Consider the following 12,231-nt stretch of genomic DNA (forward strand, 5'->3'; position numbering starts at 1 on the left):
TGAAAACAAAACCAGAAGGCGTCTCTGGAGAGTGGGATTGATTAGATACCAGTAGAGATGAGAGTTCCCTTATTTCAGGGACTTGTCAATATGAAGTGCTTTGACTGGCAGGAAGACACAGAGGGAAGCAGAGACAAAGTCACCGACCTCAGGCTTTTTGAGCGTGGTTCCAATTTAGAAGCAAGACATGGGCTCAGAATTCTATCCTTTGTAACTGTAGAATCGTCAGGGGGAAAAGAGAGCTGCATCTGGTAGGGAGTGGGCCTGAGGCGCTAAAGTGATAAAGGTTCTTCCAGAAGCAGGCCCACTGCTCGACTGGTTTCAAGCCTTCAAACAGTGCTTTGTGACTTGTTGGGGTTTTCCTGCCGCTCCAGCCTGAAGGAGCTCAGGTGGAGAGAAGAGCTCACAAGCCCAGGACAAGTCCCGTCCTGGGATGACGCCCCCTAAGGAATGAGGAAGCAGGGAGCTGGCCTGTGACCCAGTGGGACTGAGGCGAAGAGGCCACCACAAGGAGGAAGCCCTTCACCAAGACACACATTGGGAAAGAAGAGTCCGAGTGAGCAGAACTCTCCCGTCTCAAGGTTAGTAACCTTCTGGGGGGAAAAAAGATTGAACGTGGCAGAAGTCACACTTTTAAAATTAATAGTGTGTGCAAGGAGGTGGCCTGCTAATAAAATGGTGTAAGTAGGTACAGTAGGAAAAGAGCTTTGGGAAAAAGCTGTAATTAGTCGAATGGTTGATCTCGATAAACCACTAAGTTTAATGATGGGTGGAAGTATTAACAGATGTCATGTAAGTCCTCCTCCTTCTTAGTCTGTTCCTAGAAGAATTAAACGTGTGGTAGGTTAGAGAGTGCGGTTCTTCAGAATACAATGGAGCTAATTTTACCAGTGTCTGGGCTATCAGGGTGAAACTTCCTTCTCTCCAGAAAGACTAGAGCGAGATGAACTTACATGATAAATGTTCACTATCAACATCCTATCCTATGCACGGGTTGATGCATCAGAAAGTTATTATTTTCAGCTTTGCAGGTCATTTGGTTTCTGTCACAACTACTGGTCATTGCACAAAAGCAGCCATTGACAATATGCCAACAAACAGGCCTGGCTGCATTCCAGTCACATGTACAAAAGAGGCCCCTGGGCCATAGTTTGCAGAACCTTGTCCTAGAAGATGCCTCTCAGAACTCAAACTGAAGTCTCTGCTTTGAATGCAAGTGCATTTTTACTGGTCCCTCAGAGGGGTCTTGCCAAAGGTCTAGGGTATCATGGGTTAGGGGAAACCACACGTCCCTCATTGGAAATATTCTTTTAAGGAGATATTTTGAGGCAGGAAGATGAAACCAAGACTGTAAGGTTCCAGTTGAAGGATGAGCATCTTCGCAGATAAGAAGGATGTGGTCCCCCCAGGCCCAGTCATTGGTTCCAAAGGTTAGCACAGGCTTTCTGTTGTCCAGCATGGCAGTAGTTGTCCAAAGAAGTGAGGGATGCAGTCAGAACAGCTCTGTGTTTCAGCAGGTGTTGGGGCAGGTGGGCTCGGTTCATGGAATAGAATCCTCCCAATGTTCAGAAAGGGCGGAGACATCCAGGACAGCAGGAAGTACCACAGAAAGCAGAAGTGACACTGGGAGACAGAGAAGTGCCTATGTGGACAGCCTAGGAGGAAGAAAACGGTGTACCTGGAGACGGTCACCAGCTCAGGTCCCCTAAGGAGCCTGCAGTCCCAGGTGAGCTTGTGGATGAATTCACACTTACGTGGTTCACTGAGACATGTTCAGCAGTAGAGAATTCCAATAATATTTTGATTAATGACTTCCTGGAGGATGAAGCTCTTTTGTACAGACAGCTCTATTAGGGAAAAAAAACCTCAAGCCAAAATCCCTTCATAAATCATAGAAAAAATGGCTGCCACCACAACAAAAATAGCTGAAGCGTACTCTCTATTTGTCTTTGGTTAGATGGTGACAAATAGGGCTCATCTTTTGCAAAGTTGTAACAGCTGAACTTTATCTTCAGCCACACGTCTCCCTGCACCTTTCATGGGGATCTGTGCCCTTCCTTGATTTTAGTGACTTGACCCGTCTTCATCTCTTAGCTCAGCTGGCTTTGGATGCCTTGGGAATGAAGGGTTTACTACAAGTTATTACCAATTAGTGCCCCCTTTTTAGATGGTGCTGTTACATCTCATTTCTTTTAGGATCCATTGCCCCTGTGCTGCATTTGTCTGCTCTGTCCCTTTGTCCACCCTTCCTCTCTACTTGCACCTCTGCCATGTTTTACCCAACACTTATGCTCTCTCTTTTACCCTCCCACACTCTCACACACCCTCCAGATAGATAGGTTGGTAAGCAGACATATTGATTTATTAATATATGTTTGGCATTTGTTTATTAGCATTTAGCAATTATTTATATCATGAATCATTGACAACATATCAAAATCATTGACTATGATCTTCTGCATTATTTATTTTCTGCTGTTATAAACTTGTAACTAGGAGTGTCACTTTTTTTTCTTTTCCAAGGCTCTTTTGCAATTCTATATGAATTTGGGACCAGCTTTTTGAATTTTTTATAAGGATTGCATTAAACTTGTAGATTGCTTTTCCCCTTGCAATTTAGATATCTTTCATTTCTTTTTCTTGCCTAATTGCTCAGGCTGAAACTTCCAATACAATGTGAATAATGGTGGCACAAGTGAGCATCCTTCCCTTGCTCCTACTTTTAGAGGAAAATTTCACCGAGTCTGAGGTCAGCTGTGAGTTCTCTATAGATGCCCTTCACTAGCAGTCATTCAGGTTATCTGAGCATCAGTTTTCTCTCCTGCCATTTCCCCTTTTTTCTGACAGATCTATTCCTTGATCTTTCTTAACATCTCTAGAAGCATTTTATTTCCTCCTTGGCTCCAGCTTCAAACAGGAACCTACATAATGAGCAGTGGGCTCCTCCCAGGACTTCTAACCTAAACAATGGAAATGGATTCCTCCGTATGCTCCTTTTTGAGTTGCCTCCCTGTCCCTGTTTGGCTTTTTTTTTGCGCTCCCATTATTCTTTCTAGTAGTTTTTCTTATAAAATGCCCTCGATTGAACCAGTGGCCATGGGCTCTGTTTTCCTAACTGGTCCGTGACTGGGGCCCATGGAGTCAAGGACACCCATAATTGTTATATCCCTACTGTGATTAACAATGATAATGTCTCGGTAGTCGGTCTATCGCTCTTCATCTCCAAGGAAACCTTTGAGAACAAGCCACCTACCCGCCTTGCTCAGATCACAGGGACAGTGTCCTAAGTTTGGTATCCCTTTCTGCTTCCTCCCAATCCATTCTTCATGCAGCAGCCAGAACAGTTGTAGGAGTTCAGAGGTATGTGGGTGTAGGAAACAGAAACTGCTTTTCTCTCAGGCTTGTAAAATATGGGAATTTATAGCCTCAAACAATGTGCTCAGACTCAAGAATCCTGAATTCAGTACCTCAATGATGCCGTCTGAGACCCAAACTCATTCCCGTTTCTCTTTGCCACACTCTTTGTCCTCAGGTTGCTTGTGGTAACTGGGGCAACATTTTTCTTATTAAAAAAAAAAATAGTACAATAAGATGAGAGAGAGAGAGACAGAGAGAGAGAGAGAGAAAGAGAGAGAGAGAGAGAGAGAGAGAGAGAGAGAGAGAGAGAGAGAGAGAGAAAGAGAAAGAGAAAGAAAGAAGGAGAGAGATGTCTGTGACATCAAATGTAAAGATTTTCTCTTGCTTTGAATGCATCAATTCAGTCCATGATTTGGTTTTCCACCCCTGCCCCCAAATAGGTTCTCATTGTCTGTATCATGGCTTAGATTTGTTCTACTATCCCTATGGTGGGGAGAAGGAGTGGATCCTAAACAAAGCCAGCTTCCTGTTAGTCGGGAAGGTTAGTGAGGGAAGTTGTCTATCTGATAATTCAAATCAGATTGTATCATTCTTGTACCCCAAAGCCCCCAACTGCTTCCGCTTGCAATTATAACCCTATCAGAAAATCTGTAAGGGCATACATTGTATCACCTAATCCATCTGGAGTCAGTCTCCTGGATTTCCTGTCCCTATCTTATCTTAACAGTTCCCACTACAACTCTGAAGGCATTTTCTCAGAGCTATAATACGTTTGTGCCTTAGATGTACATTCTGGTGCTGAGTCACAGATGCAATAGGACGCCCTGGTCCCTGACTGTGAAGTGCTTCATGTGTGTCGTTGTGTCCTACCCACTACAGTGTAGTTATATTGTTTCCTGGTAGTGTCCCATGTTGTCACTCTATTGCTCTTTCTCCCACTTTCTACCTGTGGTTGGGAGGCCCAGGGTCTGGTACACTCTTCCCAGGACACCCTGCCCAAATCTACTGAAATGAATTCCCTCTCTGGGATGTCATATAACTTGATCAAATGACTTGTACAGAAATGACTAAGTTTTATTACAACAAATCACTTCTTTAATCTGCCTGACCCAACATTTTATGGGCGATTTGGGGGTAGAGACCATGTCTATCTTGTGCTGGTATTGTCAGTAAATGGTTTCAATGAATTACTTACAAAACAGAGATCACAGATATGTCAAATAACAACCACAAAGCTGTTACAAATGATACCATCAATGTGAAAGCTTTTGGAAAACAGAATGCCTATGTAAACCCAAGTTGGCACCATACATTATTATAGGTACACATCAAATTGTTCTGATTACCATGACATTGTTGATTTCACATTTGATATTGAACTATAATCATATAAGATATAACAGGGACTTCGGGTGGAGGTACATGGGAGCTCTCTGTACTATCTTGGCAAGTTCCTGTGACTCTAAAATTATTTAAAAATAAAAAGTTTTTTAAAAAATCAAGCATAATGGTAGATTTGGAGGGCCTTTGTTGACTCCATCATCATCCAAAGCCAATGTCTGAACTCAGCAAAGGAAGGCCCCACCCAGTGGAGCTGCCGGATCCCCAGTCACAGACTCCTCCCCTTGCCCTTCAGTCTGTGCTCCAATCTCAGGTCCTCAGTAAAGACTCTGGGGCTTTCTATTAAAGGGAAATAAATGCTAGAGCCTTTCCCCTAATCCCATGCCCCTTTCCCTTGTGCACTTACCACCTATAACTGACTCTACTTTTTACCTTTTTGTTTTCCTTTATGTCTCCTCCCACTAGTACATAAGTTTCATGATGGCAAGAATTCATTTTTAAGTAAATTGATTGTTGTATCCTCATTGGCTAGAGAAAACGCACTCAGCAATGTTTGTTCAATGAATGAATCTCTGTAGAAATGAAAACTTGAAAATAAGCTGTTTCCCCGAGAGAGAAGCAGTTCAAATCTGCCCATCCTTGTACGAGAGCAAAGCTGACTTTGAAGCTCAGACCTTTTTCCTGTGTTCACACTTCAGAAAGAGAAGATACCACTGATAGTATCTGAGAGGAAGTAACAGTGCCTTGTGCCGGGCCTCTGCAAGTAACAATTATAAAACTTGTCTTTTTTCCAGACCAGCCTCCCCGGCGCTTTCCAGAGATGGATTATTTTACTTTCCTCGTGGCTCTTCTTCATCTACACAAAGGTAAGGTAATGTCTTCAGTCCTTTTTTTTTTGTCTTATAGTGTGACACGTTCTGAAATTATAGTGTTCTATAGTTGGCTTAGATAATTTGCCACTTGTTCAGAAAAAGAAAAAGTTACAAGTGCCTATTCCCAGCAGTGGAAACCTTTCTAGACTAAAGTAGAAGCTGTTCATCTCTACCATGATCTCAATTTACTAGGTCTTAGAAAGCTTAGAACAGCTGAAGATATCTATTTGGTACTTTGAGCATAATGTCTAATGGAATGAATATGGTGTATATTTCAGCTCTTGGTGAAGAGGTATTTTGGAACACAAGAGTGAAACTTGCAGAGACTCTGACTCTCGAGTGTCAGTATCCATTGTTGGGCACCTTAGTCCAGATGGAGTGGTTCAAGATCAATGCAACGAAGAAAGAGTCCATGGCCATTTATCACCCTAACTTTGGTTCGGTGATAAGGGATCCCTATGCTGATAGGGTTTACTTCTTGAAGTCAACCTCGGATCCCAACAATATGATGCTGGCCTTTTACAATGCCTCTGAGGCTGATATTGGCGCCTATTCCTGCCTTCTTGAAATATTCCCATATGGATCTTGGGAAAAGGTGGTACAGGTAGTTCCACCAGGTAAGTGCCAATTTCATTTCCCTTTTTACCCACCAGCAGCATTTTATTTTATAAAGCCTACATAGAAGCAATGAAGTGCTTTATCCTATTTCGTGATGCTTTCCAATTCCATTTCTAGATTCTATGAGTAGTATTTCAAAGGAATAAAACTATGAGTTACCTTTGTTTTTTTATTAATGTGCTATCATTTTTGAGTAGAAGAAGCATCTCACAAATTTGAATGTACTGGTAGAAAGCATAGGTCTTATACTGTCTTCATGATAAGTTGACCCTGCATTAAACTGGCTGTGTCTGGGTCCAGGAACCTTATACGTTCCTCAAGCCTCCAGCCCAGAGCTAAAGAGCAAATTGGATGCTTTATTCTGGGTAAATGGTACTATTAATGCAAAATTATGTTATAATGTGTGTCAACTTTAGAACAGACATCTCTCTGTTAGTACTTGACTTAGAGAATTTGAGGGTGAGAATGGCTGCATTTATTTACTGCTTCAAGGGAGGCATGCTGAAGTGACTTGGGAGATAACATCTCAAGGCCGCAGAATTTGTGGTGGAAACGGAGTTGTGGAGAGATTTGCTATAATCCATGTGTCTCTGGCCTGGCTAGTTAGTTAAAGCAAACACTATACTGTGTGTGCATTAAGTAAGCAAATGTCATCTCATGAAATACTTGTGAAGCACCATGGGGGAGGCTGTGTGTTCGCACTATATAGATGAAGAAACTGAGATCCAAGGTCATTAACTCAGGTTTGGGAGCTTCCAAGTCAGAGCACCAGGCTGAAACCAAGGGATGTGTCCAAAGGTGCCAGCAATGATCTCAAAGGGAGCTTGACTCCGACAGAGCAGATCACAGAGGCTCAAGGGAGGGACAAGTCATGCTGGACCTTGAAAATGGGAAAGGAATTTTTTAACTGTGAGGATGGAACCCTCTCCCTGTCTGCACCAGCAAAAGGGCTCAACAGATGATATGTTGGGGTCCTGGGTAAGCTTTTATACCATAGACTAGAGGCCCGGTACATGAAAATTCATGCATGGGGTGGGGGGTGGGGTGGTCCCTCAGCCTGGCCTACCCCCTCTCACAGCCCAGGAGCCCTCAGGGGATGTCCTCCTTGGTTGGAGGCAACCAGGCTGATTAGGGGAAGGTATTGCCCCCATTACCCCGCTGCTGCCGCCACTGTCAGCCCTTGGCCCTCAGCCCTTAATTCTTAGCGCTGGCCCTGCCCCCACCCACTGGTGGCTGTGGGAGGGGCAATCTGGGGCCAGGCCAGCTGGGCGAGGGGCTGTGGGAAGTTGAGGCACAACAGATTGCATCCCTTCCAGTCTCCGTGGCACCTGCCTCCGTGGCTGCCTCTGCAGAAGGGGCAGCACTGGGTCCAGGCCACACTGCGGCCTGTCCTGTGCCACATCTGCGGAAAAGGGCACAGCGCTGTCTTCTCACAGCCTCTGCAAAAGGGTTCGTGGTGCTGGTCCAGGGGTGCCAGACCCGGCCGCCCCTCCTGCACAATGAGCGATGAGCGCTGGACCGGCCCATCTCTGCTGCGTGGCGCTGGCCCTAGGTGCTTGTAGCAGCTGTGGCTTTGTCTGGATGGATGTCTGCACTAATTAGCATATTACCCTTTTATTAGTATAGATTATCTATTAGAAAAGAATTTGAACCCCACTGGGGCAGTAGAATGTCAGGGAGGAGCCCAGGAATCTAGGATGGCTGAATCTCACTGTGCCTAATAGAGTCTGAGCCTCACTCTATAGTGTAGACCTTGGAAGTCACTGAATAATTTTCAGAGGGGACACAAAATAAACCCATCTTTTTCACCACCTGGAAGATGAAGCTAGTCACACCTCTATAGGAAGGGAAGAGTTTAAGGGCAGTTGAACACTTATCTGCTGCTGGTCAGAGTATAAATTGGTGCATATATTATATTATTGGTGTTGGTAATATTCAGAGTTCTCCGGAGAGGCAGAACCAGTAAGACATGTGTGTACATAGAAAAAAAAATTATCGTAAGGAGTTGGCTCATGTGATTATGGAGAGTGGCAAGTCCAATGGTGTATTGTGGGCTGGGAGACACACACACACACACAAAACACACAACACACACACACATAGGTAAAGAGGGTTCTGTAAGATATTATATTTCACAAGTTTTTTATTTAAGAAAGAGAAAAGATATAAAATGGTTCCTATAAGAAATAGTCAACTAATGAAACAGAAAGATTTTAAAGGCTTGGAAATATCCTTCCTTAATGAAATAAAATAACATATAGAGACGGCAGATGATGATGAACATTTTAAGACTCATGAAAAGACATACCGTGGTTCCTACCCTCTCAAGGGTAAAATGTTATGTTGGGGTCCCAGGGCCAAGGCCGTTTCTGTTGACTTGCCTTTTATTGGAGAAAACGGAGAAAAGCAAGCTGGAGAGCTCTCATCACCGAGAGAGTCAAATCTCAGGCTTTGGGGTAAAGCTCTGTAATCAGAAGTCAAACAGAGAGAAATAAAGAAGCCACCTCCAAAACAAGGCAATCATGGATTTTATATATATATATATATGTGTGTGTGTGTGTGTGTGTGTGTGTGTGTGTGTGTGTGTATATATATATATATATATATATATATATATATATATATATGAGTAAATGCAGTCACTGATGGCGGAGAAAGTGTAATATATAAGCACAAGGACATGGTTGGGTTTTATGAGGGTCCTGTCCTCTGTCCAGGTGGCGCCCAGGACTCTCTGCTGCTGCATTTCTCCATGAGGCCCCATCATTCACCCTCATCGCCATAGAACATCCCAGAGAGGACTTTTACTTTACACTTGTTCTTAACCCACTCAAGCAGTCCAGAGCTGGATGAAATTGTTTGTGATCTTTGCATGGAGCCATTTCACGTATCTACCCCAAACCTTCCCTTTCTTTGTAGATGCTTTGATGTCCCACATGGCCTTCGGGTAGGGACATCCGAATGGCTAGAGAGTGTTCCCTGGAGCTCTTTAAGATGTTCTTTATGCAACTGGAGAGGGGGAGTCCTTGAGTTTTCCTCCTTTAACTTTCTGGGACCAGTCAGTTCACACCTCTAGTATCATTTTTTCCACAGCTGCTCTCTCTTCAGCCCAGCACAACTGCCATCCACAGTATGTGGAGTGCAGCACAGTTCCTCTACAGAGTGGGTGCTGCTGGCATGTGGGTGCGAGTGTAGGGTGGTGGGTGCGGCTTCATGTGTTGCAACCCGTCCAGATAACTGGGAGAGCTCAACCCACAGCTGAGACGCCTCCTCAGACCTTCTGGGTCTATCTTCTTATTTATAGTTTATCACAGGTGGAGAGCTGCAGACACCAAGCACTGTTGTCCAGCTTCCTCTCGAAACTTCCACAGCAGTAGCGGGTAGGTGTCAGTAGCATTAAGAGACCTTACCAGAATTTCCCCATCAACAGATTACATTACCCGAGAGTATCATTATATTTGAGCATGTTGTAAGATAAAAATGCTGGGCTTGGGCCCTGGCCCGTTTGCCTTAGTGTTGGCCTGTGGACTGAAGGATCCCAGGTTAGATTCTGGTCAAGTACCTATACCTTGGTTGCAGTCTCAATTTCTGGCCCTGGCTGGAGGGGGTTGGGGGTGGGGGCACGTACAGGAGGCAATCAGTCTATGTGGTTGATATTTCTCTTTCTATGCCTTTCCTTTTCCCTCCCACTCTCTCTAAAAATCAATGGGAAATATCTTTGGGTGAGGATTAACAACAACATAAAATTCTAGGTTTTGGATGTTTAAAACCAAAAGAATAAAAAGGGAAATAAATAACTGGAGAAAGGAGGAAAAAGCAAGCCCTCGGCCGACCCGAGGCCTGGGGCCAGAATCCGTTTTCTTTCTGAGCCAACGCTTCCCTGTGGCTTAGCTAGCACTGATAAAAGGATGCTGAGCTGTGCTTTCTGTTGGTGGGTTTGTTTTTGTTTGGTTTTATGTGCAGCAGCGGTTGTAAGCAGGGTGGCTTTTCCTCTCATTTGAAAGTGTCTGAAAACACTGAAGATTTGCAAAGTATTGAGAATGTTAAGACTATCAAGTCAGTCATTTAGGGATCAACATAAAATTATTCCCCCAAGCGGCAGGCATCTCTTCTACTCACTCTGCAGTCCTTTGAATTAAATAACCAGTTGATGGGGCATCTGGTGCTTCCCCTGAGAGACTGTTCACAATCCAATAAATCTCAATGTGAGAAAATGTCCCCCGACTTCACCTGTTTAACCAACTTACGGTTTGTTTTTTTTAAGTTCTCTTCAGAAGCCCAGAGAGAAAGGCCCACATTCCATAGAAGACTGACACACAAAGCTTTCTACGGATGGAGAGATGATATAAAATATTCACATGTAACAGGGCTGTAAATAGCCTACCTGGGTCATGCCTGCTGATGTTATTGGGGTGATGATTGTGGCAAAAAAAGAATGATGTCTGGGCATCAATTCTGTGAGCATTTAGGCTCACCATTTAACTAGCAGGGTATTTAAGAAACACATTCTCAGTTCAGCAGACCAGCTCATTTCTTTTTCCTCTTTGTAAGAATTTTTAAAAATATATTTTTATTGTTTTCAGAGAGAGGAAGGGAGAGGGAGATAGAAATATCAATGATGAGAAAGACTCATTGATTAGCTGCCTCCTTCATGCCCCATACCAGGGACTGAGCCTGTAATCTAGGCATGTGCCCAACCAGGAATTGAACCATGACCTCCTGATTCATAGGTTGACACTAAGCCTGCAATCCAGGCGTGTGTCCCATTTCTTTGCAGGCTACAATTCTATATGCCCCTCAACATTGACGATTCTGAATTAGTTTAGAGAAGGGATGTGTGTATTTTCTGCATATGTAGGATGGTTTCTGTCTGGACAGAGAAATAACCCAAAACTTCAGAAAGTTTCAGGCCATCCACTAAATTTGTTCCCCTCATGCAGTGGTTGGGAAACTATGGCTCATGAGCTACATGTGGATCTTTGGTCCCTTGAATGTGGCTCTTCCACAAAATGCCACGGCCTGGGTTAGTATATTTTGAATAAGTGGCGTTAGAAGAAGTTTAAGTTTAAAAAACTTGGCTCTCAAAAGAAATTTCAATCATTATACTATTGATATTTGACTCTGTTGACTAATGAGTTTGCCCATCACTGCCCTAACGCATAGTTATTTTTCTCTACAACCTGGATGCTACAGTCAGAAGTACAGCAATCCCCCTTATCCATGGTTTCCCTTTCCCTGGTTTTAGTTACCTGCAGTTAATGTCTGAAAATATTAACCGGAAATTTCCAGCAATACACAATTTATAAGTGTAATATTGCACACCATCCTGATAAGGTGATAAAATCTTTCTTAGCATCTAGCTCTGACATGCGTCTTCCCTTTGTTCACGTCTTCACAAGGTACACACTACCCACCCACTCATTAGTCACTCAATAGCTGTCTCGGTTGTCAGATTGACTGTCGTGGTATCATAATGCTGGTGTTCATGTCAAGCTTATAGTAGCTAATGTTAGGTCCCAATGCCTACATCGTTCTCCTCACTCCATCTCGTCAAGTTGGCACTGCATCATCTCACATCATCACAAGCAGGGTGAGTACAGTGCAATCAGATATTCTGAGGGAGAGACCACATTCACATCACTTGTATAATTATACTATACTAGGGGCCCAATGCACGAGTTCATGCACCGTGAAAGGAACTGTGGGCTGTGAGGCTGTGGGTGGGCACAGAGGTGGGTCTTAGCCCCTCCTGCCATGGCCCCCAGTCCCCTGTCTGCCCCACTTCTGCCACTGCCACTCACAGCCACTGATGGTGCAGAGAGATTGGGGCTGGTGCCAGCAGTGGGTGTAAATGGGGCCAGCACTGTCAGCAGGTGCAAATGCCAGGCAGGGCTGAGGCATGCGGGAGCAAAGAATTTTCAGTAACAACCAGGGGCTTGCCCCGATGACAGCAACTGGCACTACACCGTGGTCTGGTGCCCCTGATCACTTGCTTCACCATCCCACCATGGCTGGTTTCTGCCATGTTCTGTGCACACCCCCT

The 12,231-nt window shown here is 44.2% G+C and overlaps 1 protein-coding gene across 1 annotated transcript in view; it reads left to right on the forward strand.

Annotated features, from left to right (window-relative positions):
- The first annotated feature begins 320 nt into the window (after window positions 1-320).
- Window positions 321-12,231, forward strand: part of CD226 (CD226 molecule) — a 47,194-nt gene continuing 35,283 nt past the window's right edge. The window contains exons 1-3 of the mRNA XM_036418683.2: window positions 321-581; window positions 5,493-5,564; window positions 5,849-6,187. Of these exons, the coding sequence (XP_036274576.1) occupies window positions 5,519-5,564; window positions 5,849-6,187 (385 nt within the window). The 5' untranslated portion in view covers window positions 321-581; window positions 5,493-5,518. The remainder of the gene's footprint in view (window positions 582-5,492; window positions 5,565-5,848; window positions 6,188-12,231) is intronic.

This window comes from Pipistrellus kuhlii, unplaced genomic scaffold (assembly GCF_014108245.1).
Source record: "Pipistrellus kuhlii isolate mPipKuh1 unplaced genomic scaffold, mPipKuh1.p scaffold_m20_p_6, whole genome shotgun sequence".
Classification (NCBI taxonomy): domain Eukaryota; kingdom Metazoa; phylum Chordata; class Mammalia; order Chiroptera; family Vespertilionidae; genus Pipistrellus; species Pipistrellus kuhlii.